Here is a 25,176-nt window from a genome sequence, read left to right on the forward strand (position 1 = left end):
TCAGCACAGGGAACGAACTACGCATGCGCTAGCTCGCGCATCGCAAGATTTCGGCGCTCCAGCTCTGTGACGTCAGCTAGCAAGGAGGAGATTCGGAGGACGCGGGGCGGTGCTGGGCTCCTTTCCGCTTGACTCATCTCCGGATACAGGACTCATATCAGGTAATTTGCATATCAATCAAAACTGTTTTTTAACACAAACGCGCAGAGAGCTATGGGACCTGGGTACTGCAGATGTGCTAGCGGCCATCTAGCAGCCCATGTCCCTAGCTCTATGCGCAAAATCATGGTGACAGGTTCCCTTTAAGTAACCACCCCTGCACAGAACATAGTCCAAAGAGATTTGAGCGCTCAGATAACTAACAAAGGTCTGGAAGACCAAGAATAATTTCAGAGACAGGATTGCTAAAAAGGCCAATAAGAACCCCCACTTGACTGCAAAAGACCTTCAGAAAGATTCAGCAGACTCTGGAGTTGTGGTACATTGTTCTACTGTTAAATTGACACCTGCACAAATATGGCCTTTATGGAAGAGTCATCAGAAGAAACCCTCTCCTGCATCCATACCACAAAATTCAGTGCCAGAAGTTTGCAATAGAACATCTAGACAAGCCTGATGCATTTTGGAAACATGTCCTGAGGTCAACATAGAACTCTTTGGCCTCAATGAGCAAAGGTTTTTTAGAGAAAAAAGAAAAAAAAAAAAAGGCACAGAATTTCATGATAAGAACTCCTCTCCAACCATTAAGCATAGGGGTGAACAATCATGCTTTGGCGTTGTGTTGCAGCCAATGGCACGAAGAACATTTCACAGGTAGAGGGAAGAAAAGATTCAATGAAATTCCTGAAAATTCTGGAAGCAAACATAACACAAACTGTAAAAAAGAAAAAAAAAAAAAAGCTTTAATTGAAAAGTGGATGGCTTCTACAAATGGAAACTGATCCTAAACAAACCTCAATATCCACAACAGACTACCTCAAAAGTCGCAAGCTGAAGGTTTAACCATAACCCTCACAGTTCCCTGATCTGAACATTGTTGAAAATCTGTGGATAGACCTCAAAAGAGCAGTGCATGTGCAATTTACAGGGTACTACCATACCAGGGGTCCCTTAAAGTGAAAGTTTTTTTTTCGTGACGCCAGGAGTATTTCAGCAACAAGGAACTGGGTCCCCCTAAGTAGATGGTGTTGGTGGTACCCAGGTGTAGGCATGCAAGAGCGGTGTAAAGGTTGCCTATAATGTCCCTTTAGATGTTGTGGCTGAGCACGTGTCACGGTGCTCCTACCTGGATATCCTGGGACCCCAGGGGTTGTCGTCCGAAGCAGTGCAAACAGGGGGAATAGTCGAGGTATTTGTAGAAATGATTGAGTCCAGACTTTGTATTAACATTGAAAACGGCTTTACTTGAATAAACTTGCATCACAAAACAATCTTCAAACTTTATCTTGGTCACCAGCAAGCTTGGCATTAATTCTGGCAGGCAAACACATTTGGCTCTGCTACATCTGAACCTTTTTAGCTCTGCTGTGCTGTCAGATTAAATATAAACTTTTCCTTTCTGCTGAACTTTACTTTCTGTAGTCTGGTCTGTCTTTAACTTTACCCAGGGAACTTCACTCCTGGCTTGTGAGGCTTGCACCTCTAGGTCCAGAAGAGCTGAAGATGAGCTCTGCTGGCTTGCACCCCCTTCCCCTTGCAGGGGGTACTCTAAACTCATTCCAACTAGCTAAACTCCTCCCTCTCAAGAGAGGAGGGCTAGAATGGAAAAAAAGGTTCCACTTTAGACAAACTAGCTCTGCCATAGCTGCCGCCATCTGCTGGTGAACCAGGTACATTAGACTTAAACAGTTACCGTACAAAATCAGAAATGTAGATTCACATCATGCAGGACCTGGCAATAAATACATAGGATGACACCGTACCAGCATACACAGATAGAAGGAGGGCGTAGGAGTGGTAATGCCACTCGGGGGCGTTATACATGCAAGAAAACCCAGGAGTCCAGAACTGGAGGACCTTTAAAAAAGGATGTAAAGACCTCAAACAAGAATTGAAAGAATCTTGGATGGCTACAAAAAGCATTTAAAAGAGGTGATACTTGCCAAAGGGGGTGCTACTAGGTACTAACCATACAGGGTGCCTAAAGTTTTGCTTCAGGCCTTCTTCCTTTTTTATTTTGAAAATGTAAATGTATTTTTTGCTTAAAATACAAAAGGGCATGTGTCATCTTTAAAGGGGTTATCCCACTTAGCGTTTTTAAACTTACCTGCTGCCACCGCGCGTTCACTTCCTGGATTCTGGCTGGGGGCGGGCTTCATCTTGATTGAAGTCTTCTCCCGGCCGTGCCGCGCGCTGGACTGAACGCGCACGCCGCCGCACATGCGCAATGGTGACTTGTACGCAGCTCTGTACTATTCTGGCCGGGAAGAAGTCACCGTCGCGCATGCGCGGCAGCGTGCGCGTTCAGGACAGCGAGCGGACCGGCCGGGAGAAAAGGAGTCTTCTGGGCAAGCGCGACCATCAGGATTTTGGAGAAGAGCGGTGGTCGTAACCAGGGGAGACCGAGTCACAACAATAAGGTAAGTGGGGGTGAATTTTATCCTAATCGGTGGGAATTTGTTAATAAAGTATATTTACAAAAATGATCACTGTCAAATCATTAACAGATTTAACAGTGATCATTATGATGGGATAACCCCTTTAACTGTATGCCTTTTGCGGATTATTTCATCTTCAACTTGCTTAACTGTTCACAGTAACAGTAATAATGACCAGGGGTGCCCAAACTTTTGCATTCCACTGTATATAATGCCCCCCCTCTTCTAGTATAATGCCCCAGTATACAAAATACCCTACCCTTTGTATTATAATGCCTCCGTATATATAATGCTCTCCCCTCCATAGTATAATGCCCCTGTTTATATAATGCTCTACCGCATAGTATATTAGCCCCGGTATATATAAAGCTCTTCCCCACTGTAGTCCCCTGTAGCATAGTGCCCCCACTGTAGTATAAGCCCCCGTGTATATATAATGCTTTCCCTACCCTGTAGTATAGTACAAATACAGCCAGGTCCATAAATATTGGGACAGCGACACAACTCTAACATTTTTGGCTCTATACGCCACCACAATGGATTTGAAATCAAAAGAACAAGATGTGCTTTAACTGCAGACTGTCAGCTTTAATTTGAAGGTATTTACATTCAAATCAGGTGAACGGTGTAGGAATTACAACAGTTTGCAAATGTGCCTCCCACTTGTTAAGGGGCAAAAAGTAAAGGGACAGAATAATAATAATAATTAGAAATCTAACTTTCACTTTTTAATACTCTGTTGCAAATCCTTTGCAGTCAATTACAGACTAAAGTCTGGAACGCATAGACGTCACCAGACGCTGGGTTTTATCCCTGGTGATGCTCTGCCAGGCCTCTACTGCAACTGTCTTCAGTTCCTGCTTGTTCTTGGGGCATTTTCCCTTCAGTTTCATCTTCAGCAAGTGAAATGCATGCTCAATAGGATTCAGCTCAGGTGATTGACTTGACCATTACATAATATTCCACTTTTCCCTTAAAAAAAAAAAACTCTTTGGTTGCTTTTGCAGTATGCTTTGGGTCATTGTCCATCTGCACTGTGAAGTGCCGTCCAATGAGTTCTAAAGCATTTGGATGAATATGAGCAGATTATATTTCGCCCGAAACACTTCAGAATTCATCCTGCTGCTTTTGTCAGCAGTCACAACATCAATAAATACAAGAGAACCAGTTCCATTGGCAGCCATACATGTCCACACCATGACACTACCACCACCATGCTTCACCGATGAGGTGGTATGCTTAGGATCATGAGCAGTTCCTTTCCTTCTCCATACTCTTCTCTTCCCATCACTCTGGTACAAGTTGATCTTGGTCTCATCTGTCCATAGGATGTTGTTCCAGAACTGTGAAGGCTTTTAAGATGTCGTTTGGCAAACTCTAATCTAGCCTTCCTGTTTTTGAGGCTCACCAATGGTTTACATCTGAACCCTCTGTATTCACTCTGGTGAAGTCTTCTCTTGATTGTTGACACACATACACCTATCTCATGGAGAGTGTTCATGATCTGGCCAACTGTTGTGAAGGGTGTTTTCTTCACCAGGGAAAGAATTATTTTGTCATCCACCACAGTTGTTTTCCGTGGTCTTCCAGGTCTTTTGGTGTTGCTGAGCTCAACGGTGTGTTTCTTCTTTTTAAGACGGTTCCAAACAGTTGTTTTGGCCACGCCTAATGTTTTTGCTATCTCTCTGATGGGTTTGTTTTGTTTTTTCAGCCTAATGATGGCTTGCTTCACTGATAGTGACAGCTCTTTGGATCTCATCTTGAGAGTTGACAGTGACAGATTCCAAATGCAAATAGCACACTTGAAATGAACTTTGGACCATTTATCTGCTCATTGTAATTGGTATAATGATGGAATAACACACACCTGGCCATGGAACAGCTGAGAAGCCAATTGTCCTATTACTTTTGGTTCCTTAAAGGGACACCGACAGGCCCTATAAACATATTTAGTTATTCCTATGCAGTCATAGATCTATTCAAAGTGTATTCCAATGATATAAGAGTAAGCCCTGTCCACATTGTAAACCATGTAAAAACAACTTTATATTCATCTGTCAATCACATTTCTTTATGCCCAAGGGGCGTTTTTTCTCATACCTTTGTGCCCAGCCGCTCCTCAACTGTCGATTCCTAGCGCCGCCCAGCTCATTATTATTCACTGCGCTGGGTGGCTCTTACAGTCCCCGATCCTATCAGATCCCACGCAATGAGGGCGGAGAGAAGAGTTTCTTGCATAAACTATCAGAATTTCGGATGACATCAGTGCTCTGAAGCACTGGATGAGAGTGCCTTGGAGGATAGACCCAGCGCAGGAGCAGCAGGAGACAGAGCAGCCGCATAGAAGAAAACGGGACGCAGGCGCATTCAATTTCAGGCTTGGGAGGGTGCCGGATACAGGTATCCGCCGCATGCGCAGATGGTCTGATTGAGGCCGATGCCCATAAGTCTCTATCGGGCATGCACAGGATCTGACAGGATCGGGGAATGTAAGAGCCGCCCAGCGCAGTGAATAATAATGAGCTGGGCGGTGCTAGGAATCGACAGTTGAGGCGCGGCTGGGCACAAAAGGTATGAGAAAAAACGCCCCTTGGGCATAAAGAAATGTGATTGACAGATGAATATAAAGTTGTTTTTACATGGTTTACAGTGCGGACAGGGGGTACTCATCATTGGAATACACTTTTAATAGATCTATGACTGCATAGGAATAACTAAATATGTTTATAGGGCCTGTCAGTGTCCCTTTAACAAGTGGGAGGCACATATGCAAACTGTTGTAATTCCTACAACGTTCACCTTGATTTGGATGTAAATACCCTCAAATTAAAGCTGACAGTCTGCAGTTAAAGAGCATCTTGTTTGTTTCATTTCAAATCCATCGTGGTGGTGTATAGAGCCAAATATGTTAGAATTGTGTCGATGTCCCAATATTTATGGACCTGACTGTGTGTGTGTGTGAGATAGATAGAGATATATATATATATATATATATATATATATATATATATCTCTATCACACACAGTACAGACCAAAAGTTTGGACACACCTTCTCATTCAAAGAGTTTTCTTTATTTTCACGACTATGAAAATTGTAGATTCACACTGAAGGCATCAAAACTATGAATTAACACATGTGGAATTATATACATAACAAAAAAGTGTGAAACAACTGAAAATATGTCATATTCTAGGTTCTTCAAAGTAGCCACCTTTTGCTTTGAATACTGCTTTGCACACTCTTGGCATTCTCTTGATGAGCTTCAAGAGGTAGTCACCTGAAATGGTTTTCACTTCACAGGTGTGCCCTGTGAGGTTTAATAAGTGGGATTTCTTGCCTTATAAATGGGGTTGGGGCCATCAGTTGCGTTGTGGAGAAGTCAGGTGGATACACAGCTGATAGTACTACTGAATAGACTGTTCGAATTTGTATTATGGCAAGAAAAAAGCAGCTAAGAAAAACGAGTTGCCATGAAGGTCAGTCAGTCCGAAAAATTGGGAAAACTTTGAAAGTGTCCCCAAGTGCAGTCACAAAAACCATCAAGCGCTACAAAGAAACTGGCTCACATGCGGACCGCCCCAGGAAAGGAAGACCAAGAGCTGCTGCGGAGGATAAGTTTATCTGAGTCATCAGCCTCAGAAATCTCAGGTTAACAGCAGCTCAGATTAGAGACCAGGTCAATGCCACACAGAGTTCTAGCAGCAGACACATCTCTAGAACAACTGTTAAGAGGAGACTGTGTGAATCAGGCCTTCATGGTAGAATATCTGCTAGGAAACCACTGCTAAGGACAGGCAACAAGCAGAAGAGACTTGTTTGGGCTAAAGAACACAAGGAATGGACATTAGACCAGTGGAAATCTGTGCTTTGGTCTGATAAGTCCAAATTCGAGATCTTTGGTTCCAACCACCGTGTCTTTGTGCGACGCAGAAAAGGTGAACGGATGGACTCTACATGCCTGGTTCCCACCGTGAAGCATGGAGGAGGAGGTGTGATGGTGTGGGGGTGCTTTGCTGGTGACACTGTTGGGGATTTATTCAAAATTGAAGGCATACTGAACCAGCATGGCTACCACAGCATCTTGCAGCGGCATGCTATTCCATCTGGTTTGCATTTAGTTGGACCATCATTTATTTTTCAACAGGACAATGACCCCAAACACACCTCCAGGCTGTCTAAGGGCTATTTGACTACGAAGGAGAGTGATGGGGTGCTGCGCCAGATGACCTGGCCTCCACAGTCACTGGACCTGAACTCAATCGAGATAGTTTGGGTTGAGCTGGACCGCAGAGTGAAGGCAAAAGGGCCAACAAGTGCTAAGCATCTCTGGGAACTCCTTCAGGACTGTTGGGAGACCATTTCAGGTGACTACCTCTTGAAGCTCATCAAGAGAATGCCAAGAGTGTGCAAAGCAGTAATCAAAGAAAAAGGTGGCTACTTTGAAGAACCTTGAATATGACATTTTCAGTTGTTTCACACTTTTTTAGTCTTTTGCTCCCTTAACTCACCTGTACAGCACTCAGCTCCCTTAACAGTGTCATCCACAGGTCACTGCCCCTTTAAAGCTGACCCACAGCTTTGAAGAAAAATGGCTAGGTTGTTATGGAAACCTGGTATAAAATTATGTGTATGTGGAGACTAAGGGCCTGTGAACGGTACGTTCTAGAGAGAAGACATGGTCTAAAACCTTCCCGGACATACACTCAGCGCTATATATATATATATATATATATATATATATATATATATATATATATATATATATATATACACATACATACATACATACATACACACACACACACACACACACACACACACAGTGAGGAACAGAAGTATTTGAACACCCCGTGAGTGGTGCAAGTTCTCCCACTTAGAAATGATGGAGGGGTCTGAAATTCAAATTATAGGTGCATGCAGTCTGAGAGACAGAATTAAAAAAACAAAAAACAGGAAATCACATTGCATGATTTTTTAATTTTTTTTGTCTTGCACTGCTGAATATAAGTATTTGAACACCTAAGAAACAGCAAGAATTCTGGCTCTTAAAGACCTGTTACTATGCCTTTAAAAAGTCCACCTCTACTCCACTCATTAATCCAACTTAGTAGGACCTGGCTGAGCTCTTTAAAGACACCTGTCCACCCCACAGTCAGTCCGACGCCAACTACTACCATGGGCAAGACCAAAGAGCTGTCAAAAGACACCAGACACAAAATTGTGGGCCTCCACAAGACTGGAAAGGGCTACGGGGCAATTGCCAAGCAGCTTGGTGAAAATAGATCAACTGTTGGAGCAATTGTTAGAAAATGGAAGAGGCTAAAGACGACTGTCTGTCTCCCTTGGACTGGGGCTCCATGCAAGATCTCACCTCGTGGGGTATCACTGATTATAAGAACGGTGAGGAATCAGCCCAGAACTACAAGGGAGGAGCTGATCAATGACATGAAGAGAGCTGGGACCACAGTTTTAACCCCAGAGATTGACAGATCCTGGCTGTCACCCAGTGTATGCTTTACTTGGTCTGACATTTTAATTCATAACATGTTAGAACTCCAAAATGACTATTATAGTAAAAATGTCCAATTTCTTCATCCTGAAAATCAGTTATCGTTCCATGGAAATGAAAACAAAGTAAAGAACAGTAAAACGGTTTCTAGGAAAAAAAGCTGATATAAAACAGGTTCTACTAGTTTCAGAACAAGAATATTGTGAGGCCGCTGACACAAGGAGAATTAAACATAGGCTTGTGAACTTCGTAGAAACCTGTATGAATGAGCTCTATTGTTTAGAACCTGTAACATCAAGCCACTGTAGACAGATCCTGTCTGTACAAGAAAAACTACAGAAAATGAGATGCCTTTAGTCAAGTTGCTAGAGGAGACCCAATCTTGATTAAATACATGTATAACATGACTAAATAATCTAAAATGTGACAGTTTGGAGAAAAGTTAGTTAAAGATAGTTAAAGGGAATCTGTCTCCACGAAAATGCAGTGTAATCTGCAGGCACCATGTTATAGATCAGGGGATGCCAAACAGATTGATATATAGGTTTTATGTGAAAAGATTCAGTAAAACTTATCAGTGATTGATTGCATTCTCCGTGTGTGTACACAAAAAGGTAGTTACCTATCACTGATAGCTGTGCAGGAGGTGGTCTTAATGTTAACATGTACGGCACAGTCAGGACTTTAAAGATGGCGTCCACTTGCGTGCAGAGGAACCGCAAGAGTGGCTCTCCGCATCCATTCCGTCCCCATAGAGAATGAATGGGTCCGCACCTGATCCGAACGGATGCAGACCCATCATTACGGACGTGTGAATGGAGCCTTAGAAGCTGGTCTCAATAAAGCCCCCTAGCTGGCAGTGGATCCACCGAAGTTATGAAGAGACCCACACTTCCAAGAGGTCTTACATTAAGACCATTTTCCACACCTAAAACAGGCATAGAAAATTATGAATGAGACAGTCCTGCCGGCCCGTCCCCTTCCCCGCCCACAATTTTAGACCTGGCATGAGCGAGGAAAGTTGCAGATAGCGGAGCAACTAACTGTTGTGTCTGAAATACGCCTAATTTAGGAGAATTTCTGATTAGTAAATGTCCCCATAGTGTATTTCTTATAACCAATGCTTATCTGATGATTGCTTGTTATGGTGCCTATGTGAACTATAAAAAAAATAAATTAAATATATATATATATATATTTTTTTTTATTTTTTTTTTTTCAAATGACTCCTTTACAGTAAATAAAAATATGTAAACAATAAAAAACATACATGATGGGCACTGCCGCATGCGAAAATGCCGCACTATTAAAACATAAAAATATTTATCCTATGTAGCCGATTCGCCTTTTTTAGTTACTTTACCTCCCACCTAAAAAATTTAATAAAAAGTGATCAAAAAGTCATACACACCCAAAAAAAAAAAAAAGTACAGATCGCCCCACAAAACACGGCTCCATATACATAACTGCAAAAACGTTAGAGGTCAGAATATAGTGATGGGTTTTATTTTTTTGTTAACTATACACATGCGGTACCATCGTAATCATTTTGACTTGGAGAATGAAAGTAACATGTCATTTGTACCGTATAGGCAACGCCGTAAAAACAAAACCCATAAAACTGTTGTGGAATTGCACTTTTTTTCCCCAATTTCACCTCATTTGGATTTTTTTTTCAGCTCCCCACTACATTGTATGCAATATTAAAATGGTGGAATTAGAAAGTGCAACTTGCCTTGCGAAAAACAAGCCCTTATAGGGCTTTGTGAACAGAAAAATATTTTTTTTTGTGGCTCCGGGAAGAAAGAGTGAAAAAGAAAAAAAGAAAATAAAATTATATTATATACAGGTCCTTCTAAAAAAATTAGCATATTGTGATAAAGTTCATTATTTTCTGTAATGTACTGATAAACATTAGACTTTCATATATTTTAGATTCATTACACACCAACTGAAGTAGTTCAAGCCTTTTATTGTTTTAATATTGATGATTTTGGCATACAGCTCATGAAAACCCCAAATTCCTATCTAAAAAAATTAGCATATCATGAAAAGGTTCTCTAAACGAGCTATTAACCTAATCATCTGAATCAACTAATTAACTCTAAACACCTGCAAAAGATTCCTGAGACTTTTAAAAACTCCCAGCCTGGTTCATTACTCAAAACCGCAATCATGGGTAAGACTGCCGACCTGACTGCTGTCCAAAAGGCCATCAATGACACCCTCAAGCAAGAGGGTAAGACACAGAAAGACATTTCTGAACGAATAGGCTGTTCCCAGAGTGCTGTATCAAGGCACCTCAGTGGGAAGTCTGTGGGAAGGAAAAAGTGTGGCAGAAAACGCTGCACAACGAGAAGAGGTGACCGGACCCTGAGGAAGATTGTGGAGAAGGACCGATTCCAGACCTTGGTGGACCTGCGGAAGCAGTGGACTGAGTCTGGAGTAGAAACATCCAGAGCCACCGTGTACAGGCGTGTGCAGGAAATGGGCTACAGGTGCCGCATTCCCCAGGTCAAGCCACTTTTGAACCAGAAACAGCGGCAGAAGCTCCTGACCTGGGCTACAGAGAAGCAGCACTGGACTGTTGCTCAGTGGTCCAAAGTACTTTTTTCGGATGAAAGCAAATTTTGCATGTCATTCGGAAATCAAGGTGCCAGAGTCTGGAGGAAGACTGGGGAGAGGGAAATGCCAAAATGCCTGAAGTCCAGTGTCAAGTACCCACAGTCAGTGATGGTCTGGGGTGCCATGTCAGCTGCTGGTGTTGGTCCACTGTGTTTTATCAAGGGCAGGGTCAATGCAGCTAGCCATCAGGAGATTTTGGAGCACTTCATGCTGCCATCTGCTGAAAAGCTTTATGGAGATGAAGATTTCATTTTTCAGCACGACCTGGCACCTGCTCACAGTAAACCATTTACCAGTGGTTTTGGCACTGACCATGGTATTACTGTGCTCAATTGGTCTGCCAACTCTCCTGACCTGAACCCCATAGAGAATCTGTGGGATATTGGGAAGAGAAAGTTGAGAGACGCAAGACCCAACACTCTGGATGAGCTTAAAGAGGACCTTTCACTACTCTACAAACGAAAAACTAACTATACCTGTGGGCAGAGCGGCGCCCAGGGGTCCCCCTGCACTTACTAGTAAGTCTGGGCGCCGCTCCGTTCGCCCGGTATAGGCTCCGGTGCCTGCGCTCCCTCTGACTGTTTTCTTGTAGGAGGCGTGTCCCTTGCTGCACTGCTGGCCAATCGCAGCGCACAGCTCATAGCCTGGGCCTCCATAACACCTCAGCAGTGCCACAGGCTGATTGCCTCCATGCCACGCCGCATTGAAGCAGTCATTTCTGCAAAAGGATTCCCGACCAAGTATTGAGTGCAGAACTGAACATCATTATTTGAAGGTTGACTTTTTTTGTATTAAAAACACCTTTTCTTTTATTGGTCGGATGAAATATGCTAATTTTTTTAGATAGGAAATTTGGGTTTTCATGAGCTGTATGCCAAAATCATCAATATTAAAACAATAAAAGGCTTGAACTACTTCAGTTGGTGTGTAATGAATCTAAAATATATGAAAGTCTAATGTTTATCAGTACATTACAGAAAATAATGAACTTTATCACAATATGCTAATTTTTTTAGAAGCACCTGTATATATATTTAAATAAAGTTCAGAAAAAGATATTTAAATGTATACATTACAGATTATACAAAAAATGTTCCCACAAAACTATATATCTGCTCAGCTCCCCTGCACTATAACATGCGGTCTGTGGATTGTACTGCATTTTGTAGTGACAAGTGCTGTTTAAAGGGGTTTTCCAGGAATTGCGGTAAATAATGATGACCTATTCACAAGATGGGTGGCCAATATCAGATTGGTGGGAATCCAACAACCAGCCCCCTTGCTGATCAGCAGTTTGAAGGGGCCACAGCACTTGGGTAAACGCTGCAACCTCTTCATAGTATATTAAGCACACTCCATCCATTGTATAGTGGCAGTTTTTTTATATTGCAGCTAATTCCCATTCACCTAAATGGGACTGAGCTGCACAAAGGCCATGTGAAAAAATGGATCAGACATGGTAGGCCTAAGAGGAGGCCGCAGTACAGCCAATTGTTAGGACCTCCATCGCTCAGACACCGATGATCTATCCTAGATAGGTCAGCAGTATTCAAGTCCCTGAATTGGCAGTGGAAATGCATGCAAAAAAATCTGCAGTGTTTTACAGTACAAGCAATGCGGCTGAAATTTTAGGAAATTTAATCCACATGTTACATAAACAATAAGCAGCGGAAGTTGATCTGCAGTGCGGGTTTACCTGAAAAACAGTGTGGCCATTAAGGCTCCTTTCACACCTGTGTTCAGGTGTCCGCTCGTGAGCTCCGTTTGAAGGGGCTCACGAGCGGCCCTGAACGCAGCCGTCTGGCCCTAATGCATTCTCAGTGGAGGCGGATCCACTGAGAATGCATCCGTCTGCCAGCGCTCAGCCTCCGCTCCGCTCAGTGAGCGGACACCTGAACGCTGCAAGCAGCGTTCGGGTGTCCGCCAGGCAGTGCGGAGGTGAGCGGATCCGTTCCGACTTACAATGTAAGTCAATGGGGACGGATCCGCTTGAAGATGACACAATATGGCTCAATCTTCAAGCGGATCCGTCCAGTGGCGTCGCCAGGGGGGGGCCAGAGGGGGCCACGGCCCCCCTACATCATGCTCGGCCCCCCCATGTGCCCCCCCAACTAAAATGCGCCGCCCCCCCAAAGTGAGCCGCCGCCGGGCACAGGGAGATGAGCGCTTCCATTGCACTCATCTCCTTACTACTGCCTGTGCCAGCGGCGGTGCAGGGGAGGGAGAGGCGTGTCCCTTCCCCTTGCTCTGATAGGCTGCCGGCACTAGGCCGGCAGCCTATCAGAGGCCGGCGCAGGTGGCGCGATGACGTCATCGCGCTGCCTGAGCCATACAGCGTGGGACACAGGCCTGTAGAGGCCTGCATCGCATCGCTGACACAGAGGCAAGTATGTGTTCTTTTTTTTTTTTTTTACAATAGTGATACTGAATACTGAAGGGGGGGGGGGACCTTAATGATGGCACATGATGGGGGGGGGACCTTAATAATGGCACATGATGGGGGGGGGACCTTAATAATGGCACATGATGGGGGGGGGACCTTAATAATGGCACATGATGGGGGGGGGACCTTAATAATGGCACATGATGGGGGGGGGACCTTAATAATGGCACATGATGGGGGGGGACCTTAATAATGGCACATGATGGGGGGGGACCTTAATAATGGCACATGATGGGGGGGGACCTTAATAATGGCACATGATGGGGGGGAACCTTAATAATGGCACATGATGGGGGGGACCTTAATAATGGCACATGATGGGGGGGGACCTTAATAATGGCACATGATGGGGGGGGACCTTAATAATGGCACATGATGGGGGGGACTTAAAGGGACTCTGTCACCACTTTCTAACCCCCACTTTTAAAACTATAGTTCTGTCCATGGAGCCCCTGTGATTTCAATGGTGTTGTTATATGCGAAATCCGCAGGCTCGTTTTGATAAACAAAACTTTTATCTAACCTGTCACTCATGAGGATAAGGTGCCCAGGGCGTTTCTCCCGGTCTGAACATGCCGCCGCCGCCGTTGGTGCCCAGCTCCTCCTCTGATCCTTTCAGCGCCGCCTGAATGTGAAGAAATACGCCTCCGGCTCTCCCTCAGTCCCCCCTCCTTTTCTAAAATTTCGCGCGTGCGCACAGGCTTGTGCCTGATGCGCCCGTGCGGACTTTTCGATTCAGCCTCATTGAGCTAAGTGCGCATGCGCATGCGCACTTCGCTCAACCTCCCGATAACGCGAACACTGCTGCACGCGCGGGATCTTAGAAAAGAAGGAGGGGGGACTGAGGGAGAGCCGGAGGCGTATTTCTTCACATTCAGGGGGCGCTAATTCAAGGCAGAGGAGGAGCTGGGCACCAACGGCGGCGGCAGGCGGCATGTTCAGACCAGGAGAAACGCCCTGGGCACCTTATCCTCATGACTGACAGGTTAGATAAAAGGTTTTTTTATCAAAACGAGCCTGCGGATTTTGCATATAACAACACCATTGAAATCACAGGGGCTCCATGGACAGAACTATAGTTTTAAAAGTGGGGGTTAGAAAGTGGTGACAGAGTCCCTTTAATAATGGCACATGATTACTGGCACGTAATGGGGGGCTTATTACTGGCACGTAATGGGGGGCTTATTACTGGCACATGATGGGGGGGCTTATTACTGGCACGTAATGGGGGGGCTTATTACTGGCACGTAATGGGGGGGCTTATTACTGGCACGTAATGGGGGGGCTTATTACTGGCACGTAATGGGGGGCTTATTACTGGCACATTATTGGTGGGCACTATAGGGGCATCTACTGAGGCAACACAAAGAAGGGGTGTTTTATATGGGGGGGCTCTGTACAGTAGCATTTTATACTGGGACACATTATGGTGGGTACTATGGGGAAGGGGGGAGAGGAGTACTATGGAGTCATCTACGGGGGCACTAAGAAGGGGTAATTTATACTTGCAAAATTATGGGGGACACTGAGGGCATCTACTGGGGCATTTTATACTGGTACATTATGGGGGGCACTAGGAGGAAGGGGGAGAGGAGCACTATGGGGGCATTTACTGGGGGCACTATATAGGGGTATTTTATACTGGCACATTTTGGGGGACATTAGCTCAACTGGGGGCATAAGGGGGTATTTTTTGCATTGTCACATTATAAGGAGAATTATTTCTACTGGGAGGCATTATGGTGGGCTTTATTACTCCACCATGGTATGACCCCCTAGTAGCAGCACCGGCCTCTCCCTGCTCTGCTATCCCTCTGCCCCTTCTCCAAATCCTTATTATGAAATCTTTCTCATTAGGATAAAACACAACATCAGCTCCGCCGAGCCCCCGACCAAAGTGTGGAAGTGGCGACCGAGACCCCCAAGGGCCAAGCCAAGTAACTGTAAGGGTTCATGTGAAATATGTTTATGTTATAGACATATAGCCTACACTGTGCCACACAATATACAGTATACCTCTACACTGTGCCACACAATATACAGTATACCTCTACACTGTGCCACACAATGTACAGTATACCTCTACACTGTGCCACACAGTATACCTCTACACTGTGCCCCACGATATACCGTATACCGCTACACTGTGCCCCACGATATACAGTATACCTCTACACTGTGCCCCACGATATACAGTATACCTCTACACTGTGCCCCACAATATACAGTATACCGCTACACTGTGCCCCACAATATACCGTATACCTCTACACTGTGCCCCACAATATACCGTATACCTCTACACTGTGCCCCACGATATACAGTATACCGCTACACTGTGCCCCACAATATACAGTATACCGCTACACTGTGCCACACAGTATACAGTATACCGCTACACTGTGGAGTCTGTTCTATAAGCACCCTTGTTCTGTGGCGGCGGACAGAAAATAATTTGGAAGTGCCCCTCCCGAGACCAGGCTCTGGATCCGCCACTGGTCTGGACCGCTCACAGGAGTGTACATTTCTTCTAAACTGTAATCCGTATCCTCTGACCTGCAGAAATCAGCGCTCGCTCGATAACAACTAACAGGCAGTACCTGTAGGCTGTAGCCTGGCCCTGTTACCGAAGCTAGCCGAGTGGTGTAAGGTTTAGGTACTAGTAGAGATGAGCGGCTGCTGAATCCTGATTTAAAGTTACTGCAGGATATGGATTACGGTTTAGAAATGTCAAATGTACACTCCTGTGAGAGGCGGGGAGGGGGATCTGTGGATGACACTGTCATGGGGTGGATCTGTGGATGACACATATAGCATAAGATGCTATACACTGTATGTGTCATCCACAGATCCCCCCCATAGCAGTGTCATCCACAGATCCCCCTCTCTATAAAAGTGTCATCCACAGACAGCTGGACTTTTCTTCCCTGTTGCGGTTTTAGGTATTGGGTAAAGTATCGCAGCATTTCGAAGCGTACTTGTGTAAATGTATCGTTGTTATAGCTGCCCCCCCTACTTTTGTCCTGGCCCCAAGTGTGCCCCCCCAAATTTTGAAAGCTAGAGACGCCACTGGATCCGTCCCCCATTGACTTTCAATGTAAAGTCGGAACGGATCCGCTCAGGCTACTTTCAGACTTAGAAAAATTTTCTAAGTTCTAATGCAGACGGATCCGTTCTGAACGGAGCCACCGTCTGCATTAATATGAGCGGATCCGTTCAGAATGGATCCGATCGAACGCAGGTGTGAAAGTAGCCTAACAAGCAACAATAAAATCTTTAAGAGTAATTCCACATGGTGCAAGAATCTGAAGGGAAATCTGCACCAGGCGAGTAGTGAAAATAAATTATATATATATAACAAAAACAAAATACTCAACTCCCCAAGCAGATCCCTGGCTTCGTTGCCTGGTCCCACACCTGTCTCTACACAATCCAGCTGACTTATCTGCAATGGTCACATGGGACGATTGACAGTCCATTAGAAAACCACTAGACTGTGTGGCAACAGATACATGGGAAATATCTAAATTCTTCCTGCTTTTAATTTAATTTCTAAATGGGAATTGTTAAGACAAAATATAAAAAGATCAGAAATTTCCGATTGCATACCTTGCCTGTCTGGGAAGAATACTAAGTAAAAATCTATTTAAATACAAGAAGGCGCTCCATAGCACTACATTTTATAGAGGCTACTAGCAGAGCAGAGTGAGCGCAGGACAGGAGCTCACATAGCACATTGCTCCTCTGCCCAACTATGCCAGGCTTTAAGATTGTGGGGCTGGCACAAGCAGCTCCTGCCTGTACAGCGCTCACTGCAGCCACAGGGGAATCCGTACTCCCATACACAGCGGAACAAACACCAGCCTATGTGAGCTCCCACAGTACTGCCCACCTAAGAAGCTGGCGCCTTTTCTTAAAGTATGCAATTATGACCACAGCGGATAGATTGCAGGGTGGTCATAACCATGGATACGAGCAGTGTATAATGTAATGGAAAAATTAATCCAGCCAGCAAAGGAAGCAATATGGACAATCACAATACATTAGTAAGTGTCTTGTATTAACTTCCTCTACATAAATGCCATTTACTGAAGTGACACAACCCCTTTAATAAGAAATTGCAAGCTGAAGCGTTAAAGAAAAGCTGCCACCATAAAAATGCAGTGTAGTCTGCCGGCAGAATGTTACTGAGCAGATGGCTGTATAGTCCTAGAAACAAAGATTCAGTATAGTGTTTTATTCATTTAGATGTAGACCCTGGCTCTGTGATGAGAGGTGATGTGGCCCTTTCAGTGGTGGTCAGTCACTGAGTAGGACTCTATACATGGTGCCTGCAGCCGGCATTGTAGTTACATGATGACAGGTTCGCTTTAAATAAAACAAACAAGGCAGCAACATTTTTAAAATGTCATTGAAGGTTGCATTTGGATTATTAAGTTACCAGTACATACAGATATATCAGAATTTATGACTTAAAAGGAAAATGTATTGAGCATTTTGTCAGCTTACATTCTTTTCCCAGAAAGAAGGAATAGAAACAAAGGTGGTTGATGCTCAGGTACAGCCACCCCTGGCGCGGCACTCTCCCCTTCCAGCAGCAGCAGGAGTAAAACGTGATCAGCTTTTCAGCCTCTGGGAAGTTGAACCTGCTCTCAAATTTTACCAATCCTTCACGGAATTTTTCAGGGTCCTCCTCTTGTTCTGCCAACCTGCTGCTGGTCTCTTCTGCAATAAGACCCTGTGGGGAAAATGTAGAAAAAAAGAACTGGGACATGGTACCTATTAGGGATTAGCGTATCGACTTAGGATGAAACATCCAAAGTCAATTCGCTCGTCCCAACCCATCATCATCATCATCATCATCATCATCATCTTCATCATCATCATGTTGAGGAAATACAGGCTGAGAATAGTACCGAATAATGAGACCTGTAGTTTTCTTTTTAAGAGCAGTAGTTCCTCTATGCCTTCAAAATGACAAGTGAATTTACCCAAGAACCTACAACTATAATCTAGGTCTATGGATTTAAAGAGGTATTCTCATTCAGAAAGTGATTCCAACGTTTAATAATGGATGACTTCATCCTCTAGGAGCCCTGCCAATTCTGAGAATGAAGGGGTCATAGTGTGGATTTGGTGACGACCAGCAGTTCCCTACTGATCCACCGTGCGGGGAACTAGAAGACGCCAGGTATACAGGTGAAATGTATGTCTGGCATCTCTCAGGGAATACGTTGTTTCCTTGCTCTGTTGCTGCAGTGAATCATGAGCAGAGGCAATTTTGGCCACTACGCGAAGGATGCAATTGCGTGGGGCCCAAGGAATCAGGGGCCACCCTGCTACCCCTGGCAGCTAGGCTCCCCTTGGCTGTATCTGCTGAATCCTCGAATATAAAATAGACTGAATGGTCCTCACTCCTTTCGTCGTGGGTGGTGCTCAGTGGTATAACTAGTATAAATATCATAAATTAGACCACGGCACTCAAATGTGAAATAAAACCCTCTTTATTCCATCCAAAATTAATTTAACAAGGAGCCATTGGCCAATGTTTTCTCATGGCCTAAACAACATATATAGACATCAGAAGTTATGGCATATTATCACATGTAAAATATATAAAAAATAAAGCAGTTGAAAATAAGTATAGATAAATAAACATGGATAGGATAGACCGAAACGTTGGCCAATGGCTCCTTGTTAAATCAATTTTGGATGGAATAAAGAAGGTTTCATTTCACGTTTGAGTGTCGTGGTCTAACTCAATTTCAAATACTCAAATATAGCTCAATACAGCCGAGCTCCTTGCTCACCATTCACTCTGTGACCAGCGGTTTGGTGCAGACGGGTCCAAAGAAGGGACGTCATCGGGCTTGCGTCGTCTAGCTGCCAGACAGAACGGAGCAGATCTGCAGTCACAGATCCATTCTGTTTGTCATGGGAATGTGGGCTAGGTGAGCATGCCCTGTGTAGGCATATAGCATTATACTATATGAGGGGCATATTATACGCTATAATGGCCTCTACAAATGCCCCATATACAATATAATTTATGTTCTGTGGGTAGCACATGCAGGGGGCATTATACTATATAATACTCCCTACATATGCCCCTCATACAGTATAATGCCTCCACAAGTGCCCCCAATACAGTATATATGAAGCACACCAAGGGGCATCATGCTCTGTTGGAGAAACACAAGGGGGTATTATACTTTGTGGGGGGCACTATATTAGTGGTGTGATAGGATGGAGCTTAGAGTTGCTATGCCCACCGCTATGAGCAGCTCCAGCCCATATACCACTATACACTACTGCGACACAAGCAGGGAGAGGCCGCATCGGATCAGATCCTGCTCTCAGCAATGATATAGAGTCATTCAGGAATCTCATGATGCAGTCACCCTGTGCACAAGTAAACAAAGTCATGGGTTTTTGCTTGTCTCACTTTGCCTGTTAACCAATTAATGGTGCTCACCCCATGCATGGGATCAGTTGATTAGTGCACGAATGTGGCTGCTACGAGAGAACAAAAGCAATTACCAATACAAAGCAACTTCTGCTCTCTGAAATAGGAGTATATTGATACAGCTTGCCAATAAGTAGATGAATTAGGCAGGTGCCCCGAACAAGAACCCGGAGAATCCCTTTATGCATATCGGAATATATTATATAATATTTAAAACAGACTTTTTCCCTTCTCTTACCTCTTATTAATTTTGATTTCCATTGGATGACCTGGATATATCAAGTATTATTCTAATGTGGTAAATGGAGGGGCAGAGACAATGCTAACAGTCTGCAGGGAACTAAAGCCCTGCCCCGTTCAAGTGTTCAAAACAGGAGCGCTGCTGTGCAGGAAACACAGCACTAAACTAGTAATGCAGCCCCTTCTCAGGCCCACCAGTCAAATCCTAGCAATATGCCATCACTTTATATCAGGAGAATAACCCTTTATTTAGCGAGTAATTGTACAGGTATCCCCTATGCAATCTGATATAGCCGATGAGTTAAAAATGACAGGGTTGTGTGGTCAGACAGATTGTGTGGTCCTTTTGACTAAGACCCCATGCACACGGCCGTTGTTCACGGCCGTGTGCGGGCCGTGGAACCGCGGCCTGGATCCCTCCTGAGAGCAGGAGCGCACGGCGTCACTGGTTGCTATGACGCCGTGCGCTCCCTGCTGCCGGCACAGTACAGTAATACACTGGTATAGATCATACCAGTGTATTACTGTACTGTGCAGGGAGCGCACGGCGTCATAGCAACCAGTGACGCCGTGCGCTCCTGCTCTCAGGAGGGATCCAGGCCGCGGTTCCACGGCCCGCACACGGCTGTGAACAACGGCCGTGTGCATGGGGCCTAAAAGTAATCTGCCATACACAAGCACGATCAAAACAGTTCTATAACCTGCTGGATCTCAAGAGCCTCACTAGTACTGTATCTGGTAGTGAGGCCTCAAGCACATGGCCATATCCTATTTTCAGTCTGCAAAACAATGAATCCGCCAAAAATTGATAATTTCTATTTAGATTTCATTTCTCTCACTTCCACAACAGAAAGGGCTATTCTCATCAGTAAATATGGATAAGGCCTCATGCACAAGACCGTATATATTTTGAGGTCCGCTAAAAATACGGATGACATCCGTGTGCATTCCGTATTTTGCAGAACGGAACAGCTGGCCCTTCACAGAACAGTACTATCCTTGTTCGTAATATGGACAATAGGACATTTTCTATTTTTTTGCTAAACGGACATACGGAAACAGAATGCACACGGAGTATGCGGACCCATTGAAGTGAATGGTTCCGCATGCGGTCCGTAAATAAAACGGAACGGACACGAAAAAAAAAAACATTTGTGTGCATGAGCCCTAAGGGTACATTTACACGAACATATAATTTTATCCGTGTCCGATCCGAATTTTGCGGAATAGATACGGATCTATTCATTCCTATGGGTGAATAAAATGTGCGTACAATGTTCAGTATGTTGTCCGCATCTGTGTTTCTGCATTTCTAGTCCGCAAAAATATGAAGCTTGTACTACTATTGTCTGCACAAAACGGTCTGCAGCCCCATTCAAGTCAATGGGTCCGTTTTTTGCGGATCCGTTTCCGTATTATTGAAGGCCTTCATTTTTTTCTCTTTTGTTCAGTTTTTTGCGGACCGTAAAAAAACGGAAGGCATACAGAACACAAACGGAAGTCATTCGTCTGCAAAATGCGGACACACGGTTCCGCATTCACACGGTCTGAATGTACCCTTAAAATAAACACACTGAGATTTGTGGATTGGGCACACTGATTTGTGAAAAACTGAGGTGCGTGTTGCCCCATAGAAATTAATGGCTTCGTGGGCTATCCGCGTACAGTACATTAAAAGAAAAATATGGTCGTGTGCATGCGCCCTATGCTATATTAAGAGTTTATCAATTAAATAATAAAAATGTTCGTAAATTATCAAACGTTAGGCAGCCTGCTCTTCAACTGTGTTAAAAGAGACAACCTATGGCCCAAATGTATTATGCCTCATTCACACTTCAGTGTTTTGGTCAGTGATTTCTATCAGTGATTTTGATCCAAAACCAGGTGCGGCTCTAAAAACAGAACAGGTGAAGATCTTACTCTTATACCTTATCTGTGTGGAGGCTCCAATCCTGGTTTTAGCTCCCAATCTCTGATGAAAATCACTGACCAAAAAACTGACATGTGAATGAGGCATTAATGTTTGGGAAATCAACTCGAGATTCACAAGCAGCCAAATCAATACTGACCAGAGAAAAGAGAAACTTTCCATATATAATAGTAATCAAATATTAAAATCCGACTGTAGAGACGAGAAATAGACAATCATAAATGCCACTCAAAATGGAGCGGAGACAGGCTGAAAACGTGTGTCTCCACCTATATTCAGGTAAATTGACACTTTAAATGAAAACAGTCATTAGGCCTTACCTTAACCTTGCCCTTTACAAAGTTAGCTATGTCCTCTTTATTATCAAACACCGATAGGGTGTGCAGCAAGTTTTGTTCTAGCCATTCCCAATGCTGGAGAATCTCTTCCATGGTGGCTCCTGGTAAAATAGAATGCACATTGTATTCCTGTAGTCTATGTAAGGTCGAAATAATAAGTCATAACACCTAGAAGTCGTCCTTTCAATTATTTTTTATTTTTTTAAAACAAAACAAAAGCATACAACTGATTCACTATAAACCACGTGGATTCCTTGTAATGAGAACAGTCCACATAAAAGCAAAAAACTTATAGCAATAGTTTCCAAACTAAACAGGAAGATCTTGAAAAGGGAAGACAATGACAATGTGAGAATGTCCCAATCTTCAAATAGGGAAAACAAAACAAAAAACAATGAAATGCTAGAAACATTTCAATAGTTAATTCTAAAAGAAAAAAAAAAAAAGTCTAGTGTAAAATACCACATAACCATAAAAACAAAAACAAATAGAAGCCCCCCCGTCTGAATTCAAATGTACTAAACTGATTTACATATTTTATTAATTAAAAAATCATGGCCCATTTTACCTGTACAGCTCGTATGCAAACCTATGCATCTCCATGGTAACAGACTATAAACAAACCTTGCATAGTTTGATCCTGCAGTCAAGTTAACATCCATCTGCCCCATACTTCCTGCTAATATACAATGGACAGGCTCCTTAGAATTAGATAGACGTATGAGAGAATGCCTTCAGGATCAGACTACACGGGGTCCGTTTTCAGTCACTAACCATATGCATGTGAGCAGCTGGTACAAAATTGTGGAACATTTTTAAAATAAAGATTATTTGCAAAAGTTGTTTTTTAATTGCCGTATTTTTTGCTTCATAAGATGCACAAAAAGTTGGGGAAAGTGGGGAAAATTGTCAGTGCGACTTATAAAGCAATTACTATGTAGGAGGCATGGGGAGCGGTGACTGTAGCACTGCTGGTGCTGGCTGTTCTCACTGCTCCCTGGTCTTCTTCCGGGGGGGTGCCGCACTACACTGTGTATATTGTCAGGAGGTTGTGCACACAGACATGTGCTATGACCTTACGTTGTGCAACATCAGGTCACGGTGAAGCTCAGGGCCGGCAGAAGAGTGCAGGAAGAGCCCGCCATCCAGAGCAGTAAAGGCAACTTCATTTATTTATTTTATGTCCAATTTGACGTCTGATGAAGATTGGGGGGTCTGATCTGAGGTTTGATACAGATTAGGGGTCTGATCTGAGGTCTCATACAGATTGAGGGTCTGATTGGGCAGTCTGAAAAGGATTGGGGGTCTGAACTAAGATCTGATAAAAATTTGGAGGTCTGAAACAGATTTGTTTTCTGATTTTCTTCCACTAAAACCTAGGTATGTCTTATAATCAGATGCGCCCTATAGAGTGGAAAATATGGTACTTCGTAGAGGGAGCAATGCCACTAGTAGGACAAGACATTGCTAGGGACTCAAATTACCTGCAACTGGCCCTCTTAGTAGAGTCAAGTGTTTTCAAACTTATATAAATATAATATATATTATATAAATATAAATGAAAAATTATATTTCAGCTCTCTCTTAAAGGGACACTGACAGGCCCAATAACCATAATTAGCTGTACATATCCATGCACAGGTCTTCTAATGTGCATTAAAAACATATAAGTATAACCCCTGTCCACATTATGAATACAGTAAACTCACGTTTTATAACCTGAAGTAATCGATGTTCTTTTTGCCCAAGGGGCGGGGTTTCAGCTCCACTTGCGCTCAGCCAGCATCAGCCCAACCGCCGTTTTTGAAGCGCCGCCCAGCTCATCAATATTCACTTAGCGGGGTGGCTTCTGCTGTCCCTGACCTTCCGAGATCCGGCGCATGCCCAATAGAAAGCTATAGGCATCGGACTCGCTTTCAGCTTCTGCGCATGCGCCCGACACCCAAAGCTTTCTATTGGGCATGTGCCGGATCTCGGAAGGTCGGGGACAGCAGAAGCCGCCCAGCTAAGTGAATATTGATGAGCTGGGCGGCGCTTCAAAACGGCGGTTGGGCTGATGCTGGCTGGGCGCAAGTGAAGCTGAAACCCCGCCCCTTGGGCAGAAAGAACAGCGATTAGTTCAGGTTATAAAACGTGAGTTTACTGTATTCATAATGTGGACAGGGGTTATACTTATATGTTTTTAATGCACATTAGAAGACCTGTGCATGGATATGTACAGCTAATTATGGTTATTGGGCCTGTCAGTGTCCCTTTAAGACCCCCATACACATTACGGTATTGTCTGCTGAACTCACTGGATGGCAGGTTAATAGTCTAATGTGTATGGGGGGGGCGGGGGCAACTAATGTGTATGGGGGGCTCCCAACTCTCCCCTGACAAATGATGATGGAGAGAGAAGGATTGGGTGAATTGATTGTTTTTGCTCAATACTTTTCTTCTTCCAGGAACTTGTATGTGTATGGGCTAGTCAGCAGAGATCAGCCAAAGGATGGTTAGGCCGACAGCTGCTACTAAATGTGTATGGCCAGCTTTAGAGTAATAGCAAGTTCCTCTTCCTTACTGAGAAGCACATGCACCGATGCTACACACTCCAACTGGCTCCAGTCACGTGGGCTGTCTCCCAAGCATGCATATCGAGCAGGAAGTTTCTGCTGCAAAGCTCCTTGTTCATACACATTACTGGGAGACAGGAACATCTTCTAGACATGCTATTACAAGTTGTCAGTGGTTGTTTTACACACCAACCAATGTCGTAGACATCAGGAATTAAGAAGTTGTTCAAAAGCAGAAGAGAAGTACCGGTAATACCACAATAAGGCTACATGCGCACAACAGGGTAAAAATTGACAAAACCGTCAGTTTTTCATTGCCATTTTTCCATTCATTTTCTGGCCGTCTTTTTTTTTTTTTTTAACAAATATCTGTTTTATTGCTGGCCGTCTTTTTTTAATGGCAGTTTTGCATCAGTTTTTCATGGCGTCTACATACTTTTGGCCATGCGGTAACTTGCTGAATGATTCACA

The 25,176-nt window shown here is 44.0% G+C and overlaps 1 protein-coding gene across 1 annotated transcript in view; it reads right to left on the reverse strand.

Moving 5' to 3' along the window:
• Nucleotides 1-25,176, reverse strand: part of TBC1D8 (TBC1 domain family member 8) — an 89,280-nt gene that overhangs the window by 36,614 nt on the left and 27,490 nt on the right. The window contains 2 exon segments of the mRNA XM_044284566.1: nt 17,686-17,914; nt 22,133-22,251. Of these exon segments, the coding sequence (XP_044140501.1) occupies nt 17,686-17,914; nt 22,133-22,251 (348 nt within the window).

This window comes from Bufo gargarizans, chromosome 3 (genome assembly GCF_014858855.1).
Source record: "Bufo gargarizans isolate SCDJY-AF-19 chromosome 3, ASM1485885v1, whole genome shotgun sequence".
Lineage (NCBI taxonomy): Eukaryota > Metazoa > Chordata > Amphibia > Anura > Bufonidae > Bufo > Bufo gargarizans.